This window comes from Chrysemys picta, chromosome 4 (genome assembly GCF_011386835.1).
Source record: "Chrysemys picta bellii isolate R12L10 chromosome 4, ASM1138683v2, whole genome shotgun sequence".
NCBI lineage: Eukaryota > Metazoa > Chordata > Testudines > Emydidae > Chrysemys > Chrysemys picta.
Genome location: NC_088794.1, coordinates 145,815,818 through 145,839,903, shown reverse-complemented (window position 1 = coordinate 145,839,903; position 24,086 = coordinate 145,815,818). Strand labels below are relative to the sequence as shown.

The 24,086-nt window shown below is 44.9% G+C and overlaps 1 protein-coding gene across 36 annotated transcripts in view; it reads left to right on the top strand.

Moving 5' to 3' along the window:
* KTN1 (kinectin 1) overlaps positions 1-20,612 on the top strand; it is a 109,919-nt gene extending 89,307 nt beyond the window's left edge. For 9 of the 36 annotated variants that reach the window (XM_065593858.1, XM_065593882.1, XM_065593866.1 and 6 more), the window contains 11 exons: positions 1,781-1,870; positions 3,534-3,614; positions 4,906-4,995; positions 5,087-5,179; positions 7,116-7,187; positions 7,738-7,821; positions 8,019-8,102; positions 11,048-11,131; positions 13,792-13,884; positions 18,550-18,673; positions 20,123-20,612. In XM_065593858.1, coding sequence (XP_065449930.1) covers positions 1,781-1,870; positions 3,534-3,614; positions 4,906-4,995; positions 5,087-5,179; positions 7,116-7,187; positions 7,738-7,821; positions 8,019-8,102; positions 11,048-11,131; positions 13,792-13,884; positions 18,550-18,673; positions 20,123-20,127 — 900 coding nt within the window. In that variant the 3' untranslated portion in view covers positions 20,128-20,612. The remainder of the gene's footprint in view (positions 1-1,780; positions 1,871-3,533; positions 3,615-4,905; positions 4,996-5,086; positions 5,180-7,115; positions 7,188-7,737; positions 7,822-8,018; positions 8,103-11,047; positions 11,132-13,791; positions 13,885-18,549; positions 18,674-20,122) is intronic. The other 27 variants (XM_065593855.1, XM_065593859.1, XM_065593864.1 and 24 more) reach the window with 8 other exon arrangements.
* Positions 20,613-24,086: the final 3,474 nt, after the last annotated feature.

Here is a 24,086-nt window from a genome sequence, read left to right as displayed (position 1 = left end):
TTTGTTTGCATAATTGTTAGAATCATTGTCCTTGTGGTGAACTGTCAAAAGCCAGACCCTAACCCTTACGCCTGAACTGCTTTCAGTGGTCAGTGGCGTTTCTTTTTGGTGTCAGGCTGAATGCGCTTATTGCCTAATGAATAGGAACAACTGGATTATTTTAAAAAACCTTGATACAAATCGTGCCTGCCAATTTAGTGGGCATTGATATTCCTGAAAGAATGGGAAGCTCAAACTCCCACTGAAACACATGTTCAGAGTGAAATCATGGAATTGTGAATGGGTTGTTCTGAAAGGAAACGTGGACTGAAAGTCCTGAAATGTCAAAACAGTAGAAGTGCTGCTGCTTTAGTGTGTTTGGAGGGAGGGTCAGCTAGCCGGAGGAAGGGGGAAATAGGACTGAATCTCAAGGTTGTTTCAAAAGAACGCTGCATGCTCTTAGCTCAGCCCAGCATTCTGAGAAATAGGCCTATGTAGCTGCTTCTCGCTACATTTAATTGCTCTTTCTTAATCTGAAGATTTTTGATGAAACTGGCGTTTGCTTCTTTCGGTGAAGCCTCTATTGCTGAAAGCTAACATTAAATTTAACCGCGTAGCTTTACGGCCTCGTGTCTCTCCCATCTGTCTCTGACACTGGATCCCAAACTACTAAGGATGCAGATGTCACTTTCGGCTGAGTAACTGCAGAATAGAAGGCTCAGTAATGTATAAGTCAAATTAAAAAAAAAATGAAATTGTATTAGTGAGGAATGCTTCCCTTGAGCACAGTTGGTACAGCTTGCCTTGTTTCAAAATAAATCCAAAGATCCTGAATAAAGAGGAGTGCGTTAACTGACTGGCAAAAAGTCCATACAAACCCATCTATTACAAATACGGTAACCAAACATTTCATAGGTTGTCCTGTTTAATATTAAGGTGCCCTAAAATACTACTATGTTTTGTCATTGGGCTCATATTGCCACAAATTGTAAAACACATACAGAAAAGGCAAAGGAAACGTATAGAATCTCACCCAGCTCTAATAATTTTCCATTTCATCCAGGGCTCTGAGAGAGATGGCGGAAGGGAGGAACTACCCGTTAAGTATAGTAAAATAAAATCTAGAAAAGATAGCATTGCTTTCTTGGCCTGGTTCAAATGTGCATTAACACAGCTTCCTCTTTGCCTTTAATTATAAATTAGGGGGTTTTGTTGGGGTGATTTAAAAAAAAAAATAAAGTTGATCAGAACCAATGTGGATTCTTTCTACAGTCCAATTCCTAATTTTTTACTATTAAAATATCACTTAATTTTTATTACTGATTTGAAGTGTCTACATAATCTGAGCATAAGCTTTCGTTGGCTACAGCCCACCACGGAAGCTTATGCTCAAATAAATGTGTTAGTCTCTAAGGTGCCACAAGTACTCCTGTTCGTTTTTGCGGATACAGACTAACACGGCTGCTACTCTGAAACCATACATAATCTGAGGATGCATTTTCTCTGCACAGTGTAGTCCATGTTCTGACAGGGTGACTGTGCGCTCCTATAAAATTCCATAGGAATGCTTTAGATTGGTGCAGAATGTTATGCAAACAACCCAAAATCAGAAATGTGAAGGCCAAGTTCTGAAGCAATTCAGTTTCAGAAAAATTTTGGCCATATTTGAAATAATGGAGCCTGTGTTAGTCTAAAACTAAGCCCTGGCTTAGATGCGCGATTTGAGGTCTAGAAAAGGATATTGCCATGTCTATGAAATTTATTACTTGCTTCATGAGACCCTCTCTCTCTCTCAATGCAGGAAAGGCAGCAATACTTGGAGACTGCGGAGATGGAAACTAGAGAATTGCTGCAGAAACTGTTCCCCAAGGTGTCTCTTCCTTCCAACTTGGTAAGATAAGCTCCAGTACATTGGGTTATAATGTCTGTATGTGTATTCCATTGCATCTAACCTGTCCTACTCTTTACGTACCTTGCCAGCTGGACCCGTGGTGCACACAGCTAGTCTGCAAAAAAAAAAAGATCATATTACTGTTGCCTCATGCTGCCTCCCCAGGATCTGTGTCAGCCACCTGTTCTGTCTTGACATTTGCCAAGATTGCAAACTTTTTAAGGCAGGTACTTGTCTACTGCCTGGCACAGTGGGCCTCAATATCTGACTGGAGCCTTTTTAGGCTCTGCTACAATATAAATCATTACTGTCCTGACTTCCCACATGGGCTGAGCATTCCCCTCAACTCCCATTAACAGACCTTTTTTAGGCTGTTTCTAAAGTAGTTTTATAACCAGTGAAGAAACTGGTTTGAGTCCAGAATGTCTTCAAAGGTACGAAAAAGTAGTGTGCTTGATTCTGAGAGTTAACCTCAGTGCGTTGAGAGGGAGAGGAATTGAGGCTACAAAGCATGGGGCTCTATTTTGTTTTGTTTTAAAATCTTAGGAGTATTTAAAATAAACACTTAACACAGAGAGGTGCTGACTTTCTACTGTGCCGGGGATTGCTTGACCCACCGCTCTGCCCTAGGCCCCACCCACACTCCACCCCTTCCCCCAAAGCCCCACCCTGCCTCTTCCTATCCCCGCTCTGCCCCACCTCTTTCCACCATGTTCTGCACCCTCCCCAGCGTGCACATGGCCCTGAACAACTGATCGCGGCGGGCGGGAGGCGCTGGTAGGGTGAGGTGCTGATCGGTGGGCCACTGGCAAGGGGGAGGTGCTGATTGGGGAGGCTTCTGATGGATGACAGCACCCACCATTTTTCTCCCGTGGGTGCTCCAGCCCCGGAGCACCAACGGAGTTGGTGCCTATGCTCTTACGTAGCCACCTTCCTGGTGAGGTCTTGGCGTCCGTGTGGCAATAGCCAGTTTCATGTACAAGTATCGGGGGTAGCCGTGTTAGTCTGTATCCACAAAAACAACGAGAAGTCTGGTGGCACCTTAAAGACCAACAGATTTATTTGGGCATAAGCTTTCGTGGGTAAAAACAAGGCCAATTCAATCAGTAATTCAATAATTGGACACCACCTCATCAATTATTGAGTGGACCACATCCATCCTGATTGAATTGGCCTCGTCATCACTGGTTCTCCACTTGTAAGGTAACTCCCTTCTCTTCATGTGCCAGTATATTTTTGCTTGTATCTGTAATTTTCACTCCATGCATCTGAAGAAGTGGGTTTTACCCACTAAAGCTTATGCCCAAATAAATCTGTTAGTCTTTAAGGTGCCCCCGGACTCCTCGTAGTTTCATGTACAGGGATCTTGAGAAATGATGCTCTCCAGGTCCTCAGAAATACCTGTTTGAACATCCTAGCATCTACAGATGACATAAATACACAAGTTTTTAGTCTCTACTCCTTTGGAAGCTACCACTTTGAAATGTGTCTCTCCCTCTGGGACTCTAATTGTCAGGTTTGTTTGTGCACAAAACTGACTATGCAGCTCCTGCAGATAGGAGCTCTGCATTAGATTCCCACTCACTGAGAGTTGAAAATCCACAGCTCCCTGTTCAAATTTTAAATTGTGGGTAGTTTTAATTACATGCATTTTTCCCCACAGAGTCACAGTGAATGGATACATGGGTTTGAAAAGACGGCAAGAGAATATTTACGAGAGGCCTCAGGGTCAGAGGAGGTTAAGGTCAGTACAAATAGCGTAAGGTACCCTGTGTGTAGCACAGATCTGTTGAAACTTGTGAATTGCTTATGAGGTTCTAATCAGATAACAGGCTGCGTAAAAATTGACATCCGTAATGATATTCACAAACCAGCTATAATGAAGGGATCTGAGCAATTTGTAAACAGGTGAACAAAATCTTGCGAAATTGTGAGAGCAACACTACGTAGTGATGTAAAAAGAACTGGTGGTTCTTTTGAGAACTTGTCCATGTGGATTCCATTATTGGAGCGTACGCGCCACCTGCGTGCGAGATTCTTTTGGTCATCGGTGTCTGTTTAGGCCGCACCTGCACCCTAGGTCTCCTCGTACCCCACTCACCTGAATGTGTGATGGGTGGAGTGGGCCCGACTGTCCCTCATTTCCTTCTTGCCCCCTGTGGCAAGGAGACTGAATCCCAGCAGTGTCTGCCTGCTTTTCTGAGCTACTGTTAATTAGTGCAATCTTCTGGACCCTGTATTGGTGAAGGAGTCGAGTGATAGTTGGGTCCTTTATGCCCTGGCGTGGGGGCTGGGGGTGTGAGAGGCGATCTAGGTGTAGGTGCGGCTCCAACGGACACTGCTGGCCAAAAGAATCTGATTTCACACACGGGACTTGGAATCTGTGCGGACAGCAAGCCTCGGAGGGTCACATTGACTGAACAGCAGGTTAACCATTCTTTAGTGGCTTCCAGTTAAACTTCCCCTCCCCCTCCACTGCTGCTGCAGTGTCGTGACATTAATAAACATTGAGTCTTGCTGTCGGTGATGTGCTGAAACACAGCACCAGCTGTTACTCATCCTCTGTTTTTAGAGAAAACTGCTCACGTTTATAGCTCTTGATTAACTTAAGTCAGACATCTACAAAACACTTCATTATAACCCAGTGTACTGGAACACTTTATGCAGCGTGCAGTTGCATGCTGCTAAAACCAGCATTCGTTTATATGCCCGGCACAGCATTCCCAGACTCCGTGGTCTTAGATCTGTACTATTAGCGCACGTGAGGCTTACCTCTTGTTTTCAATAGCACCACACTCGTTTATAATTACAAAGGTTAAAGACACATAGGAAAAACCTTAGTTGAATGTTGTACCTGATGTCATTTGAAGATTTCCCTTTCCATGCAGTTGCAGAATGAAGTCCTGTAACTGTGTATAACCTAGGGCTTGATAGTTACATTAAGATGATTAATTATAGAACATAAATGTGTGTCAATTGATGTAAAATCTGTGGGATTTCTCTTCCCCCTCCCTCTTCTCCCCCCTCCCCCATAGGCTATGGAGCAGAAGCTGAAGGAGGCTGAGGAAATGCATATAATGTTACAGCTGGAGTGTGAGAAGTACAAGGCAGTCCTTGCAGAGACGGTAGGGAACCATGTCACTTTCACCCAATGACACTGCAAACTGCCAGTCTTCCTATTAACTTCCTATGAAATTAACTAAAATTCTGTGTTAGGAGGGGATTTTACAAAGACTACAGAGGAGTGTGGAAGAGGAGGAGAGCAAATGGAAAATAAAAATTGAAGAGTCCCAGAACGAACTTAGACAGGTATTTATAAAGATCTGTCTCCTGAGCCTTTTTTCATTTCTTTGGGATATTTTGTGTGTGGTTCAGACTAACACTAGAATATTTTGCAAACCTCATTTGTTAGGTGACTTCCTAACCACTGTTTATATGTAACATTAGGTCAGTCTGTAATCAGTGTAATAAAATACAGTGAGAGATACTGGGTAACATCAAGGGCTTGCCTTGACGCATTGTGATACTGTGTGTAAGACCATCCCTGCTTTGGAGAGAGACCTCTACACACTTAAGGCAGTACAAAGTGCCTTAGATTTATGGGGCAGTTCCTTACAGTAGTAAGAACAAACAACGAAAATAAATATTGTTGCCTTTTATCCCAAAGGAACTCAAATTATTTTACAAAGTACATGTACAACTGCAGTGAACTTTTTTTCACTGCTGTTGTGATGCAGCTGTTTCTGGGGTGGCCGCTGTTTAATAGTGCACAGAAACATGGCATAGCAGATAGGACAGGAAGTTGAGAATGCTGTATCGAACACATTCCAAGTGTCCAACTGACATGCCCTAGAGTCTGAATTCTTCTGCCCCAGTAAATCACTGTCCATACTACTTTCAGTCTTCTATTTCTCACTGGCAATTCGGATTATGAAGACAATGATCCATCAGTGTATACAGAGCTGGGTGGTTGTGTCAAGGTTTAGCAACAGTCAATTCATAACCATTTCTCTGAAGCTGTTAAAACATGACTGAAAAATCAGCTGCAAGCTTCCTTCCTTTAGAAAAGGATCCATTTATAGCACAAGCAGCAGAAAAGAGGCTTGTAACTCTTACACGCTTCCTTCCCTGCCCCAGAATTAAAATAGGTCAAACCAATTTTTCAAAAAAAAAATTCTTTCTAAACTACTTCTAGGCTGAGGCCTTGGCTACACTTGCGGATTCACAGCGCTGCACACTTTCTCGCAGCGCTGCAATTACTCCACCTCTCCGAGGGGAATAGCCTGCAGCGCTGCGAGAGAGCGTGCAGCGCTGCAGGCGCTGATTACACTGGCGCTTTACAGCGCTGCACTCATTGCGCTCGGGGCGTGTGTTTTTTCACACCCCTGAGCGCAGCAAGTGCAGCGCTGTGAATTGCCAGGGTAGCCAAGGCCTGAGAATTTGAAACCCAGGGTACAGAGTAACATTGACTCTATCTCCCCTTGTAAGTATTCTCACACTTATTATCAAACTGTCTGTACTGGGCTAGCTTGATTATCACTTCAAAAGTTTTTTTTCTCTTAATTAATTGGCCTCTCAGAGTTGGTAAGACAACTCCCACCTGTTTATGCTCTCTGTATGTGTGTATATATATCTCCTCAATATATGTTCCATTCTATATGCATCCGAAGAAGTGGGCTGTAGCCCACGGAAGCTTATGCTCTAATAAATTTGTTAGTCTCTAAGGTGCCACAAGTACTCCTGTTCTTCTTTAAACCCAGGGTAGCAACCTGGAGCAAATGTGTGGAGCTGAATTATAAACCTCTTGTTTGAGAGATTTGTAACAGGCTGACGTGTCTTTAACTATAGATGCACTACCATCTGTTGTCATAATACAGATTTTATATATGGCTAAATCCGCTGGGTTTAGCTATTTATAGTTTTATGAATGGACACCATCTTCCCTCTTAAGCAAACATGAAGGACATTTGCCTTAGTATGAATAATAGAGGGCAGGTTTAGTATTTGTCTAATGAGTCTTTTGTTTGGGATCTAAATATCTCAGGCAGAGGATTCCTTGTATTGTGATGCGGAGGGGAGGTGGTATGTGAGAGAGTGGGAGGGAAGGCCCCTTAATATACCCAAGACTTGGACTGTTTTACAAAATGTTTACTGTACCAAGATTCTGTTTTTAGATGAATTACTGTGGCTCTGATAGATCTCTGATAACCTTTAATTGTGTATTCGTCTGTATTGAAAACTGCAGATGCTCTCTTCAGTCGGTTCATTGGAGCGTGAAATTGAGAGATTAAAGGAAGAAATCAAAGAAGCCGAAACTGTACGTTTAAATATTTTATCCTTTTGAAGCTTTCCGTTCGATAATATCTAAAACTTAAGTCACTTCTTAAATTTGAAACCTTTTTGGGAACTATTTAATGCAAGTAGAACAGTTTCGTACTGTCGATTGACGCTGCATTGCAGATTCAGCTCTAAAACCTTTTGGCGAAGATTTTGAAAAAGTGGGTGCCTGAAGTTTGGCTCCTAAGACTAGAGTTAGGTGCCTCCATAAATGGCCTGATTTCCATAAGTGTTCAAGTTAGTGGGAGCTACTGGGTGCTCCCCACTTGCGGAAATGAGGTCTCTTATGGAGGCCCCTAACTCTAGTCTTGAGAGCCGAACTTCAGGCAAACACTTTTTAGAAGGTTTTTTTGGTTCAAAGTTCAAATAAATCTTAGGCAAAACTGAATTTAAATGGCCAACCTGTGCCAGCTGCAAGGTTTGAGAAGATAAATAATTATTTTATATTCCACAGTGTTATTTTTTTCTTAAAACATTAATGAAAGGAAGCCATCGGAAACTATTATGTTAACTCTGTTTTTTTTCCCTAGCTTAAAAGAGAGAGAGAACATTTGGAAAATGAACTAGAAAAGGCAGAAATAGAGCGATCCACTTATGTTTCAGAAGTCAGAGAGGTAAACGTAACTGACAAAACAACGTTCCTTTTGCTTTTCTATGGTAATAAGTCAGTTGGCATAATGATAGAACCCTTAACTGTCAGAGTTGAGTTGGTGCTTGTGACTTTTGCGTAGACGGACACACTAATAACAGAGCAGAAGACAAACAGGCATCCTAAGGAGACAAATCCTAAAAACTCTAAACTTCATTTCAGCTCAAAGATCTGTTGACTGAATTGCAGAAAAAACTTGATGATTCATATTCTGAAGCAGTAAGACAGAATGAAGAGTTAAATTTGGTAAGAAACGTGTTCTCCAGTGGGCCCACATTATGCTTATATGGAGAAGCCATCACAAATCCTGTCTGTCTGCTAACCTCTTCAGCTTGGTGTTTTTGTCCATTGCAGTATCATTTTTTGTAGTATGACTTTTACGATTTGTCTTTCTCTGTTCCTAACTATGGCATGACTGGTTCTTTAGAAAAGCCTTAAGATATTTTCATACTCCAATGAGCTTTTTTAGGATCAGTGTTTCATGTAATGTAGACAAACAAGTGTAGCTGCATGTAGGACACATTTGAAATACCAAAAATGTGTGCGCACCAATCAACCTAACATAGAAAATCCACCTTGGGCTTTCTTCCAAAGATATCTAGAACACAAACACTACACATAAATACGAAGGAGAAGAGTGCGGAGCACCCATCATAATTTGAGTTGTAAAAGCACCGAGGAAAGAACTCTGCATATACGAATCAGCCCAAACTTCTCTGGTTTTGTTCCCATTGCTCAATCAGTTATCGCTGCTCTGAAATAGCTAAGTGGTTGTTCTGGGTATTGGCATACAAATGTGCACCAGGCTGCATTTTGATTCTGGAGACTGCCTGATAACTAATGCTGCCCCTGGTAGGCTTTTCGAAGTGGAGCTGGATGAACCCAGGTCTGGCCTGCTGCTCCATATACGTATTTTCCAGTGTGAAGGTTAATCCAACTCAGATACCTTTCTAACCCCCCGTCATTTCACAGGGAGGCTGGCGTTTGACCTCTGAGAATGGACGATGCCTTAATGTGCCTGTGTGTGACCAGAGCTTGCTTTGTGTCTTCCAAGCCAGAATCACAGAGTTTTCTCCCCACTCCTAGTCTCCATGCCTGTTTTGAATTTTTGCTAGGATGGTAAACCCAGCATTAATTTCCCCAAGCTGGATTGCAGTACACCTCTACCCCGATATAACGCTGTCCTCAGGAGCCAAAAAATCTTGCCGCGTTATAGGTGAAACAGCGTTATATCGAACTTGCTTTGATCCGCTGGAGCGCGCAGCCCTGTCTCTGCCCCCCCCCGCCCCCCCCCGAGCGCTGCTTTACCGCGTTCTATCTGAATTCGTGTTCTATTGGGTCACATTATATCGGGGTAGAGGTGTATCATGCTGACCAGCCCCCAGCCCTAACAGATGCAAAGCTGGTCTGGGTTAAGCCTTCTCAAGTTTAAAAAACCCAAACCTACTTGAGATTAGTAGTTCTAGAAGTGAAGTGGGATTGTCGCTAGCATGCAGACGCTCTTCCAGCTCTCAGATGTTACCTCCCCATGCTGGTGTCACCACTCTGAATACTCTGGGAGATTTCTGATTACCTGGTGTTACAGGTGCAGTGCCCTCTCTGTGGGCTTAACTTCCAGTCCTGGCTTGTAAGAACCACTTTGACAACTGCAGCCCCTGGAGAGCAAAAATTTACTTTATTGCTGTGCAAACTGCCTAATGTCCGAAGGAAACAGACCTTAAAAAATGAACATTGCCTTTGCTAAAAAAAAATGCACGTCTTTAACAGGGCTGACACACACACTCGGGGATTCGCGGTCACAGCTCTGCCCACCTGACCATTTGAATATCACCGGCAAAGTTCACCCCTCAGTCTACAGCTGCGACTGTTAAAAATCCCAGCTTCTTAGCAAGGTAGCAGAACCAGGGCCGGCTCCAGCTTTTTTGCTGCCCCAAGCGGTGAAGCGGGGAAAAAAAAAGATAAAGCCGTGATCGGCGGCAATTCGGCGGCAGCTCTACCACGCCGCTTCATTCTTCGGCGGTGGGTCCTTCACTCTGAGCGGCACTGAGGGACCCGCCGCCGAATTGCCGCGGAAGACCCAGACGTGGCGCCCCAAGCACCAGCTTCCTTCGCTGGTTCCTGGAGCCGGCCCTGAGCTGAACAACTACAGACCGAAGGTGCTGGCTTGGTGAAGTCTGTAGGGGCGTTATCATCCCGTCACTTTCCCTGCTGCTTGTTCTTGTGCGATGAGGTAGCAAACCAACTGTATTTCTCGCATACAAAACATACAGGAATAGTCTCCCGTTTGGGTGGGTTTGCACCAGGCAAGAGTTTGAGGAAGAGACAGTGAAATTCACAAGAATTCTGCATTTGGAGCACCCTTATTGTTCATTTTAATCCCCTGCTAGTTCCCAAGAAGAGTGAGCAGCAGCACAATGTGCTGCATGACCAGGAATCCACCAAAGCTGCCCTTCAAGGCTTCTAGTGAACGTACCCCTTTGAGAATCGTGCAGTAAGTGTTGCAGCCGCAGTCCTGGAGGCGTTGACATGCATGTCAAAGAGCAATACTGAAAATTACAATCATTCTTCAGAGGCTGTATTTTGGTGCAACCAACACAAAGAAATCATTCTCCTTGACTGCAACAGCGTAGTGTTCGAAATAGTAAAGTCTAAACACCATGAACATTTTAATCTCTTATAGATGGCGATAAACCATTAGACACGACATTAGTATGCTGGTGGAGCGAACATCCTTGTAAAGAGTAGGAGCTATGCTACGATGACCAAGACAATCTGCAGTATATCGCACAGCGAATTTTAGTAGAGAGGGGACAGGTTGATCGGAGCTAGTAATATATTGTGGCAGTATCCTTAAATGCTGGACGTTTGCTGTGAATTAAGTCAAACGTCAACCTTTTTTGGTATCAACTTTTCTTACTGGCAGTGTAGCTTGAAGTTGAAACCATATGCGGTTGTCACACTGACTATAACCCCTACTCTCTCTGTAGCTTTTGTTCCTTTCATTTAACTGTACAGATTTGAATTTCTTCCTTGGCTCTCCTTGTAAATGTTGTAGCACATGTTGACTAATCCCCTGAGTGTAGTAATTGTTAGTCATTTTTTTTCCCTTCTGCAATCAACGATGCACTGGATTAATCCAAGAAGGATACTAATTAAAAAAGAGCCTTACTCTTTTTCTTTCTATTTTACAGCTGAAAACACAGTTAAATGACACGCTAGCAAAACTTAAAATTGATCAAAGTGAAAGGCAGAAAGTAGCTGGCGACTTGCCTAAGGTAAGGGGGGCTATTTAATAGATGCAGATTAAGGTATTCTAAAAGCTTGATTTTTTTGTTTTGTTTTGAACCAGGCACTAATAACATCTGTAGTTCCGTTGTGCGAAAATACAGGCTGACTATAAAATTTTGAACTGAATGTTTGTGGAGTGGGATTGTAAATTCTAGGGCCCAAATTCTGATTTCCAGACAGTGGTACTGTATATGGCCTTGGAGAGCGGATGCACTATCTGACGAAGAGACATATCTGCTTACTTGAGACTAGAACAGGGTCAGAAGGAAACTACTGAAAAGCTGTATAGCCAATGATTGTTCTGCTTAAAACTGTGTTCTGTTCATTAGCGTTCATGCTGATGCAAATGTAATAGATATGCCCTTAACAGTAACCATTAGCAGTAATGAGTTAAACAGGCATGCATATGCCAAGTGTATCGCTGGAATAGACCCTATAATGTTACAAGGTCTAGAAAAGAAAAATATCTGCCTGAGATCAGTGATTCTTTACCAGCAATTGTTGCACATGTGTTTTGCAGTGGGGATAACCGAAGATGGGTGAGAAATGCTGATGTTGCTAATCAATATATAAATTGATCTCACATGGAGGGGATCAATACTTGGATTTGAGGAAGTTTCACTTGATGCCACCTTTCCGTCACTCTGTCCTGGGGCTGGCTGGCTGTTTGCTTTAGATTGTGTTGGTGTGTAACTTCTCCACAGAGGTTGTTGCAAAGGCCTGGGATTACTGGAGCGCAGTGCGCTCCAACCGCCCCACTGTCGCTCCTGTTCTGCTTGGAGGATGAGATGGGGTTGCATGAGGCCGCTTGTCACTCTCCCATGCTGAGGGAACCCTTAGCTTCTCATTTAGGGCAGCTTTAATGCCCTTCAGTGCTGTAGGAGAAGTGCGAAAGCAGAGTGCATTAGAATAGGGCAGGTTCTAGCCCTTATTTCTCAAGTCCACATGGATATAACCCTCTTGCTCTTCCTGTTGTTTTGCTGAAGGAGTGTTTCCAGTTGTAAGACCAGTCTTTTAATTTTGGGAAGAGTTTCATATGACACGTCAGTGTTCCACTGAGATCCTGATGTAAAGAACAGCTCTTCTCAGTAACATTTAAAGTTGTGTGTGCTCTCTCTAGTTACTCTGAGGGTTGTAGATGATGGTTTGGATTATGGTAGCCCCAGCCTTGCACCAGGACCCCTCTGTGCTGAGTGCTATACAAAGAGATGGTCCCTGCCCCAAAGCGCTTACAATTTCAGACAAGAGACAATAAATGGGTACAGACAGATGGGAGTTCAAGGCGTCAATGAGACCGTGTAGGTGAGCATGGACGGCAGTGGTCTCATTGCACCAGAGCCGAACTGTTAGGTTTTTTTGTAGGCATCATGGAAAAAGTGTGTTCTATTGATGGTTTTGAAAGACCCTGAAGAGGTAGCTTTGCAGGTGTTTATGGAGAGCTTCTCCCAAGAGTGAGGAGCAGCAGCGTGGACAAAAGCACCAAGGTGCTTGTTTGAAAATTGAACAAGTGGGTGATGGAGGCTGGGGTCAACATCTTGTTAGTGAATGATAGGCCTTGAAAACGAAGACCAGTAGCTTAGATTTGCTGTGATAGAGAAGGTAGAACCAGTGGAGGGGTGCAAAGAGAGGGGTCAAAATGACAGGCGAGGAAATTGATCTTTGCAGGAGCATTCAGAATGGATTGCGTTTGTCAAGGTCGCAGAGAAGCATGTTGCAGTAATCGAGATGAGAGCCTGGACAGGAGTTTTCGCTAAGCGGATGGATAGGAAAGGCCGTATCTTAAAGACATTATGCAGAAAAAATTGGCAAGATTTAAACCTTGCCTGGATAGGAGAACTTAGAGGTCTGAGTTGACGATGACACCCAGGTTGTGAGTCTGAGTGACAGGCAGGATGGTGGTGGTGTTCCAGTGATTGAGAGGAAGAAGCAGGGAGGCCTTGGTGGGGAAGATTGAAAGCTCTGTTGAGCTTCAGCTGACTGCCAGATATCCTTGAGGAGATATCCGACACACCAGGCTTTTAGTTTGGACAGATGAAGACATCTTTAGTAGAGGTAGGTCTGCAAGCCAGCATTGTTGGCAAGGTGGACATTGCAATTGGAGAGAAGGGCAAAAGACTACGGCAGCTCTGCTTTCTGGGTGCAGGGATACATTGAAAAGATATCAGTGGTCTTATTTAACTCTTTCTAAGGTGCAAGAATACCAAAGCAAGTAATGGTGCAGTAACCATAATGTATGGGCTGACTGTGTTGATTAATTCCCACAGTAACAGCAATAAAGTCACTCCATCCTAGAGGATTTTTATTGTATTCTACATAAATGGCAGATACACTAATTGGGTTTCAGATGCTTATTCAAGTTAGTCTTTCACATTAAACTCTCTGCTGTTGAACCTTTTTTCCTAAACTTGACACAAGGCTATTAAAATTCCCCACTAGCATAACTTTCACGTGTAGCCAGCCTGACATGCAAAATACCTGATTGTAAGAAGACCCGTCAATCTCAACGAATGGCGTGGTCCCCTGAGCGAACATGACATAAAACAGATTTTCCTCCGGAACACTTATTTCCTGTGTGTCTAACATTAGCGGTTAGACAGGTGGTTTGCTTTCCATCCTTTAGTTGCTGCCTCTGTTTTTTTCCCTACAGGCCCAAGAGTCACTGGCATCTCTTGAGAGAGAAATAGGAAAAGCTGCCGGGGATGCCAACGTTATCGAGAACAGTGATGGTTGCTCAGAGCCGGTGAGTGTTTTCTTTGAGTCCGTCTCCAGGGGCAATTCAGATCTTATGCAAAATGTTAACTCTGAGAAATGAGCTGTAACTGCAGAACGTACAATATTCCACTGGCACTGAAATCGGGTCAGGAGATTTACCTAGCCTAGACAAACGTCAGAAGTGCTTCCTTCTTGAGCTGTGTCCTCTCACTGCTCAGGATCACAAGGGTGTTTACACTTGGGCTCGGCCAGTATTTGCACCATGACTCCCTTATTTTTCAAGTTCACCTTTGGGGGTGGGGCCAGAGGGTAGACTCACGAGCCAGGGTTTTCAAAATGGAAATAAAATTGGCGTGGTCCTTTGGGTGCAGGCAGGTGGGAAGTGTTTTAACCGCTTCTCCCTCATGAAGGGACACTTAAAAATGATCTTCTTGTAATTAAATAAGCTTCAAACATTAAGCATTTGATGGGCACTCTGAAGCATGTAATTCCACATGGAGACTGGCACCTTGTCCTGCCTCAGTATTGCCGCACGCATGCTTAACCCCTTCAGTAAGAGCCTACGAACCACAGGGAGGAGCGCATCAGCCCACTGAAAGTGTCTTAGTCCCGCTTTAGCTGATGCCGGGCCACTGGGAGCATGATGACCCTGGTCCGGCGTGGCAGCAGAATCTCGTTGGTCTGCATTTCAGTAAGCAGTGATCCGGAGAATCCCTTTGCGCTACAGTGTGGCAGCTTTCTGGAATGGGGGGCTATTTTGCGATTCTCATCATCGAAAGGTTAAAGCTGAAATATTTTGGCGACTACAGAGTTGGACAACCAACATCAAGCTGTGAATGTCTGTGAAGGCCTGACTTGGTTAAACGTCTTGGATGTCTATCGTGAGCCCACACATGCCATGTTGGTGCATGCAAATTGGGCTAAAGAGCTAAACCATGTCAGGGGAGGTCTGCTTCAGCTTTTGACATCCCAGCAGCTACATTATGTCAAAGGGTGGAAGAAATGTCATACACCGGACCCTCACTAGAATGCGCGTCTATATAGCGCGAATTCGCATAGAACGCGGTCGCAGCCGTGGATCCCAAATTTAATTACTTTCATTGAAATTCATTTAAACGCGGTCTCCGCTATAATGTGGTCCCCGCGTTAACGCAGTACTGCGCATGGATCCCAAATCCCGCATTCGAGTGAGGGTCCGGTGTATTTGACGGGACAGAGCTGCCGATGTTGATGGCACAAGCAATTTCAATTGATTCCCTTTTGCTACTGAAGGTAAAAGTGACTTCAGAAGCCTAATGGAGCAGAATTCTCCACAGAGCACTACAGAAGAATCCTTGCTCTGCAGTCATTAGACGCAATGAATGACAGAGTAGAAAGCAGTCAGTCATTGACACTGCTTGACTGTTGCATCACAAGCTACAGAGCCCGCAGCCAAAGACACATCTTGTCCCATGAAGCTATTTAAGCTTCAGGAGTGGGAAGTTCCCTTGTGATACAGAGTTTGCAAACATACAGAGATGTCAAGCAAACAAGTCAGGAGATTGTCATGTTCCACGCAGAGGCCAGCTGCACTGAGGCAGGGTCTTCTTTGCTCCGTCAGTTCTGAATTATGGCTGCTTAACTAAAAAGGAAACTACACTTGAACCATTGCACATTTAAACTCATTGCTTTAGCGTTATAACACCTGGCTCACTCAGAGGGCTTCAAAGACGCCTCACTGAGCACTAGGGACATGCCAGGTCTGAATTCACAGAGAGGAGCTGTGTGAGCTCTAATAGTGCACAGACATCTGGACACTTCCTTACCTAGCGAGTACACTCCTTTGCAAGCACAGTTGCAGTCTTACCCATTTCTAATCTCTGAATCCTAACGTAAAACCCTACTGCAGCGCTAAATACTTGAAGTGCCCTGTGCAGTCAGTGACTGAGATTAAGCACTGGGCTTGCTGTCTGTCTGGACAGGAAGATGAGAGCGGCAGGCACACATAGGATGGGAGTTTTCTTTGGCTCCTTTTCCAACATCTTTTTATCTGAGGGCTTTTTAGAGAGTGTACAAGGGGCAAATACTGCTTCCCCACCTGCCCAGGGAGAGCTGAGTGCAGAGGAGCTGGTGGCGGGAGGCTGTGGGAAGCTTGCAGCGAGGGAGTAGTCGTCACAGATTCCCTCCTCTTCACCAGCTGCGGAGGAGAGGATGATGGTGGATGCACCAGTCAGAATCTTTTCTTCCTCGCGGTGGAGAATTACGAGTGGGGGGAGGGCACAGCAGCGAGCGTATTGCAGCCCTGAAATTGTAACTGTGGCTGTGTCGGGTTGAGCCCACGTCTAAGAGGGGGAATTGGGATTTGGCCCCAAGAGGTATGAATAATGCAAGAGTTCTAGCCAGTCCCTGTTAGTGAAACGAAATTATACAATGAATATGAAAGGAAGAGAAGCAGACAGAATTAGAGAGGGAGAGCGGAGAGCTCTCCACTGGAGGGGAAGGGGTGTAAGAGCGAATAAAAAACAGCATTTACCTATTACCATAAGAGAGGAGCTGTCCCAGTTGTACATTGTGTAATCCATATGTTGTGCTCTCATATGCAACTGTCAGTTAATTGTGGCTCATTAATTTGCTAGACTGCAAGTCAAACTTGCAATCATACTTATTGATCCATGTTAAACACTTGAGATAGTGCTGAGGTTCAACATACATCGATTTTAATTCTCTGATCACTTATAGTGGCTACTTTATTTAATGTAGATTCCCAGTTATTTTTACAGTAGAGAAACATGTTTGCAGATCTCTTACTGTGCAAACGTAGCTCTCTCACGTTCTTACCAACCTACGTGTCTTAGATTAGTTGGGACACCAGGACAGAGCTGGGAGGTTTGATTTTAGTGTCCTTCGTTGATTTTTGATGCATCCAGTCATAATCTTAGCCCAGTGGGATACATATTTTTTTCCATGATCGCTTTCCGCTTTGGACAAACCATTTACTAAAGCTGTATATTTTAAGACTTGATTATTACAAAAATCTTACCCTTCAGTAGATTATCTAGTGGTGGTTGAACTAGTTCTGATAACATAGGATGAGGACCTCTTAAAAACCATATCTTAATATTCAACACCTCTAAAAGTGGTTCTGTCTGAACTTGTCATTGTAATTTCCCCATAACTAATAGGGTGGGTTTTTCAGAAGTACTAAGCATTGGTGTAACTGTTCCCAGTGAAGTCAATGGCAAAATTGCTAATGATATGGTGAGAGCAGAGTTAAGCTAATGCTGGACACTTTTGAAAATTTCACTCAAAGTGCCTTTCTGTATTCCAGCTGAGTATTGGAATAATTGCAGTCACTGAGGTCAGGTTTTTTAAAACTTGTGGATACTTGCAGATGAAAGCTCCCCCAGTGTCTTCCAGCTGCTGAGTTTACTGAGCTGAGTGCAAATAGTAACATCTCAATTTTTTTGTATGATGGGCTTATGTGGAATCGTCTGGTGAAAGTAATAAATATTTGCAGTCTAAATAGGGGTTTATATCCTGTTTGGTTCTAGTTTTGCCTGAGCAAGTTTGACTTCCGGAATCCAGAATAAATGGATAGTGAAGTTGAAAAACCCAGGGCATGTCACCTATTTATGCAAAATATGAATTTTGGATAAATAAATAGTGCTGACACTATTTTGATTGCGTCAGGAGAGTGACCTCTTTCTAGAGCTTGTTAGATATTATAGTCCTCTCTTTCAGCTGTCGGTTTGAGAACCTTATTAACTTTAGATCCAATAGTTTTAAAATGTGGTGAGTGCAGCGAAGTGCACCGAACGGGATAGAGAGTCAGTCCATAGATTCTACCCAGGGCTGGGCTAAGAAACCACCCATGGAGGCAGAGGGAGTGTGAACAGCCAGCCAGCAGATGGCTAAGCAGGTGTTCGGAGCCAGAATCGGAGTGCTCTCGCCTCCCTCAGTGACGAATCTGAGCTGCTGAGACTAGGCCAGCTTTCTGCTCTTGGGACTAGAACTGTGCGCCATCTCCAGCAAATAGGAGCTGGAGCTCTGTGCCCCAGGGCATGACCACCACTATATGCTGCTAATAACAAGATCCATATGGAAACCAAGCTCTTTATAAAATGCATTGGTGCCTTGTTCGCCAGCTTATGGGGAAGGGCAGGGGGCCATCACCTAATGTAAACTAGATAACCCATTTCCTCTGCCCCTCCCACCCATCCCTAGCAGCATGTCGATTAGAATGACACGTGTACATAACTCCTCCAGGCCGCCAGCTAGGTCCTTCTGGACACAGTTGGGTACAGACTGACTTGCCTCACGCAAGGTAGTTGCTATAATCATTGTCCGATTGCTGCGTTCTGGCTCCCCTTGCTAACCATGCTATCTCAGTCCCCAATAGACATGCCTCATGGGGTGCGTCCTCTACTCTGATCAGATATTCAGTGAGACCTGCTGGTTATTTGGTACTAAGCTGCCAACAGTCCGACACTGACACACTGAGGCTAACCCACTGCAATTGTAAGTCACCACTCAACGGACCCTTCACTTTCTCCAGTGTTCTCTGTGTGGGGAGACCCCTGTTTGTTGTCACAGTTGCATGGTGTATACCGGTGCGTAAGAAGGCGTCATTTTGGATGGAGAATCTAGTTCTGGTCTCTCAGTAATTTGATTGCAAATGAGCTATTAATGATTCCTTTTTTCGCTCCCGTTTCAGGAATTGACTGAAAAAAGACTAAACCTGGCAGTGACTCTGAGCCAGGATGTAGGACACGTCAAGAAGCTGGTTGTCTCCATAAGCCAAATGCTCTCAAAGGGAAAAGAACACTATCAGCTAGTAGGTAGGAAATGGATACTTTAGCTGTAACCTGGGGTATGTCGACACTGCAGTAAGACACCAACAGCCGGCCCATGTCAGCTGAATCGGGCTGTGGGGCTATAAAATTGCAGTGTAGTGGTCCGGGCTGGGGCTAGAGCCCGAACTGTGAGACCCCACCAGAGAGGAGGGTCCCAGACCGTGGACTCCAGCCCAAAATCGGCTGTCTACACTGCAGTGTTATAGCCCCACAGCCCAAGCCTGATTCAGCTGTCATGGGCCAGCTGTGGGTGTCTTAACCTGGGTATGTCTACACTGCAATATCTGTCTCACACAAGCATTCTCTAACTTCGTGACAAGTGGGTTTTAACAAGACTGGCGTCTGTTAAGTCTGATGTTTTAGAGAGGCTCTGTCAAAACTTGTAAGGGGTACCAGACCTATTTTTACTCCTTTTTTGGTCCCTCCTCCATTCAGCCTTCTCAGATCTCAGCCTTTTCTGCTCCTCTTTCTAGGCCTGAGGGCTCACTGCATGGTTGTGACTTGACAATCACACCTCTTTTTCTCTCTGCCTCTATTGACAGATGTTTGTCTCTTCCACACAGCAGTCTTGTTTGCTTCCATAGTGCCTGCTCCAGTGCAAAAGATCATACATACTGATGTATCTTTGGAATGGGTATCAAAATAACCGAGTGAGATTTTACTGAGCGTGCAGTGGAAGTATGGAATAGTCACTGTGATATGAAATACTTAAGTTTCAGGCTGGGGGCATAGTGACACCTGTTTTTGTGTTATTGGGTTTGCATGCTTTCATACAAAGCTACCTTTTAAAAACCAGGGGCCTTCCATAGCTGACCACCTAGTGCTGACGACCTGTCAGGTGGCCGGAGCTGACAGAAGGTTGGACAAGCCTGAGGTGTTGGAACCTTCTCACAGAACCCATCAGACTTGAGACCGCTAAAAGTTAGAGAGATGGAGGACTGCGAAGGCCACAGGCTGAATGGAAAGAGCTACTATAGCAGACTAAACCGAGTTTAAGGTTCAGTTTATAAGAATTAACCATTAGTTTTTAGGTCGTGAACACAGGGGAGGTTCAGTGAAGTTAGTGTCTGAGCTGTCCCACCCTTGTATTTAGAACAGATACTTTCTTCTTCCTCCTCTTAGCGGCCATGGTTTTATCTCAATGGCTTCTGTCTTCCGAGAGGGTCAGGAAGCTCAAGTGTCTTCAGAGCTGCTTTGTACCTTGGGTAACGAGGCATTATAAACAATAGAATGATGATCACTTTTTGCTATCCTCCTCGCAACCCACTGGGCGTTGGCCTCCATACTGTCCTAGACTTCACCACTGAGGTGACCACTAGCCCAGTTTTGGGGATGACCCGCTCAACTAATGTTTGCTGTACATGAATTTCTTTGAGCAGTAATTATTTGTAAACTCCTTGGCTTAAGTGGATTGTTTTTTTCTTTCTCTTGCAGAATGAAGTCACAGGGGAATCATTAATTTGAGGATAGCAGAAGGCATTGTATTATATTTTGCCAAATTAAAGCCTTATTTATGTTTTCACCCTTTCTACTTCGTCAAACACTGAACAGAGTTTTGTCTTTTCTAATTCTTGTTAGACTACTGATTTAAAGAAGAAAAACTCTGTAGACACCTCCAGAATTTAGTTTTATAATAAAAATTGTTTGGATAATTAGACCTCTACATTCCTGGAGATACGGTAAATGTATAATCTTTTATCTTTTATTTTGCTCAGTAAAACTTGTTCAGAAAAATCCAGCGGGGAGATGACAATGGAATAAATATAACATTTTAATACTGATGTTGTACACTGTTTTACTTAGATACATTTTGGGAGTAGCTGCCTCTGACTTCAGCCTCAAGTAAACACTCCTTTTTTGGTTGCTAATGTAATCGGTTTTTGTAATGGTGTCAGCAATTAAAGGGATGCTTATTATTCAGAAAGTGCTTCCGTTTTTCTTGACTTATTGGCATTGCCAGGAAAGTTCTATGCCTTCCTCCCTGAAGGAATAGCACCAGGCTATATTTGCGTGCTGGTGGTGGTCTGTGTCTGGTACAAGGCCCAGTCTGTTCCCTTCAGAGGTCATCTACAAACAGACACTGCAACACAAACTGGGAAACTTATGAATAGAGCCCTGCAAATCCGCGGGTATCCACTTTATGTCCATGGATATCCGTGTACCATTTCTGTGGGTACCAATGTATCCGTGCAGGGCTCTGATGGTAAGAGCCGGGCGGGCAGCTGTGAGGAACTGCGTGGTGGATCCTCCACCTGCCCTGGTTGGGAGATCTGGGGGGCAGGGACACTGGGCGGGGGGCTGCTTGGGCCCCACGCCCAGGTCAGGTGGAGGGTCTGCTGTGGCTCCCCACAGCTGCCAGCACAGCTCTCCCCGACCTGGTTCCGGCCCGGGGGGGCAGCTCGGCGCTGCAGACCAGCAATGGTAAGAGGCAGGCAGGCAGCAATGGGGAGCTGCAGTGGACCCTCCCCTTTCCCTGGGCAGCTCCACAGGTCTCCCCTTGGCCAGGCCAGCGTGGAGCCTAGCCGGGGAGTTGCGGGGAGCTGTGGCAGAACATCTGCCTGCGGTGTGGGGGAGGAGCGGTTCAGAGCCGCCCTGGCCGTGTACCCGCCCCCCAAGCTGCCTGTCCGGCCGAGCGCAGGTGGAGGGTCCGTGACTCCGTGGAGGGTCCCCACAGCTGCCCACGTGGCTCTCCCCAACTGGGCTCCAGCGGGGCGATGCCTTGGAGCCTCAGCCCAGCCCCCGGGATAGAGCCCTGCAAATCCGCAGACAATTTTTGCGGATTGGCTGTGGATACACATTTGTGTATCCGTACAGGGATCCACTTAAGAAAGTTTTTTCTGACGGTCTCAGGGGAAAAAAAGATGGTGTTTTTAAAAATAAATTCTTATCTCCGTTCGTAAGAACGGCCATACTGGGTCAGACCAAAAGTCCATCTAGCCCAGTATCCTGTCCTCTGACAGTGGCCAATGCCAGGTGCCCCAGAGGGAATGAACAGAACAGGTAATCATCAGATGATCCATTCCCTGTCGCCCATTCCCAGCTTCTGGCAAACAGAGGCTAGGGACACCATCCCTGCCCATCCTGGCTAATAGCCATTGCTGGATCTATCCTCCATGAATGTATCTAGTTCTTTTTTGAACCCTGTTATAGTCTTGGCCTTCACAACATCCTCTGGCAAGGAGTTCCACAGGTTGACTGTGCATTGTGTGAAGAAATACTTCCTTTTGTTTGTTTTAAACCTGCTGTCTATTAGGGTAAGTTATTCACTTCAAAGCAAAGTTGCAGGAAAATAGCATGGGATGATTGGCGGCGGGGAAGGGAGCCTACCAGAGAACGTGACACAGTCTATTTCACAGAACTCTGTAAATGTTCTGTTCAGATGGATTGTGTTCATTGGCAACGTTGGCTTAAAATGTGAAATTAACAGTCTCTTTATGGTAAAGTTTTTTTGGTCCGTGTCTACACGGGCTTGCTGCCCCTTCCCCTTGCACTCTTGCACTGGGAGTGATGAAAGTGATTTCGGCAAAATGGCCACCTTAAGCGCTAAGTTCAAATGTTAGTTGTGATTTAAAGTTCAATTGTTGCTTTGGTTCGTTCATGGTGACGTGCTTAGAACTCTTAGGTTATGTCTGCAGTGCAGCTGGGAGTGTCATTTCCAGTGCGGGTAGGCAAACTCATGTAGCAGTGGACGTGGTGGTGGTGGTCTAGTCCAAGCCTGCCCCGCTCCCCTGGGTCTGAGCTCAGGCTGCTAGCGCCTCAGTGTCCATGCCGCTATTTTCAGCAAGCTAGCAGGAGTCTCTCTACCCGGGCTGGGAATCGCACCCCCCTGCTGCAGCCACATATCCCGGCTGCTGGGCTGAGCACAGAATGCAAGTTCCCCTACAAGTCCAGCCTTCTAGGAGCCCGAACACGGCCAGCGCACAGGGCGGCTCGTAAACATCCGAAATCTGAACTTCCAGTGGAAGGAAGAACCGGCTGGTATTTGACCGACAAGGGGCTTCAGTGGGAGCTTCTCCACCAAGCAGATCTGGCAATAGCCTGCGTGGGATAAGAAAGTTGTTCTGTCTGTAGTGATGGGGAATGGAGAAATCCTTCCTTTGCTATACGCTGAGATTAGATGGGCCCTGTGACGTTGTGCAGTCTATATGGTTTTATAAAAAGTGAATATAATGTAACTGGGATATGCTTCATGCAAAAGGTCTCTTGTAAGGTATCATTACAAAGCTTATAATGTACTGAGTGTGGTCATCCTATTTGTAGAAATGTACCACTCTTGTATCTCAAACTAGAAATATGAACTATAACTCTGAGGGCCTATTGTAATTATGCAAAGTGTGGGCCATTAATGGTGGTTTGGAATCTTGAGGACTCCCATTAACCAGGACCATTTTCTGCAGATGGCTCTGTTTACCTGTGAGTCTTCCTGTATGTGTGTGTGCTGGCAAGTGGGTAATGAAATCTTGCAGTGACATGTGATCATTTCTCCTGACCTGGAATCCATCTTTAACCTGGGGCTTTTCCAGTGAGGGTGGGGTGGAAACCCAGAGGGACAAAGGGTTCCCACATTATGCAAAAGATATATAAAGGGGTGGAAGAGAACAAGGGTGGAGAGGAGCCATCATGAAGAATCCCCTAGCTACTACCTGAGCTGCAACAAGAGCTATACCAGGGGAAAGAATTGTGCCCAGGCCTGGAAGGTGTCCAGTCTGAGAAAAAGCTTACTGAAGCATCTCTGAGGGTGAGATTATCTGTATTCAGTTTGATTAGACATAGATTTGCGCATTTTATTTTATTTTATTTTGCTTGGTGACTTACTTTGTTCTGTCTGTTACTATTTGGGACCACTTAAATCCTATTTTCTGTATTTACTAAAATAACTTTTTACTTAGTAATTCACTCAGAGTATGTATTAATACCTGGGGGAGCAAACAACTGTGCATATCTCTCTATCAGTGTTATAGAGGGCAAACAATTTGAGTTTGCCCTGCATAAGCTTTATACGGGGTAAAACGGATTGATTTGGGTTTAGACCCCATTGGGAGTTGGGCATCTGAGTGCTAAAGACAAGCACACTTTTGAGAGCTGTTTTTGGGTAAACTTGCAGCTTTGGGGCAAGTGATTCAGACCCTTGGTCTGTGTTGGAGCAGACGGGAGTGTCTGGCTCAGCAAGACAGGGTGCTGGAGTCCTGAGCTGGCAGGGAAAACAGGAGCAGAGGTAGTCTTTGCACATCAAGTGGCAGCTCTCAAGGGGAGTTTCTGTGATCCAACCTGTCACAGGCCCTTTGCCCTTTCATGGGCTTCTATTTTTTTAAGAGAGCATGCCTATATGAATCCAGTAATGTAGGAGGGCGTAGGTAGCCTCGTGAACAGTCGTGACTGACCAGGAGCATCTCACTTC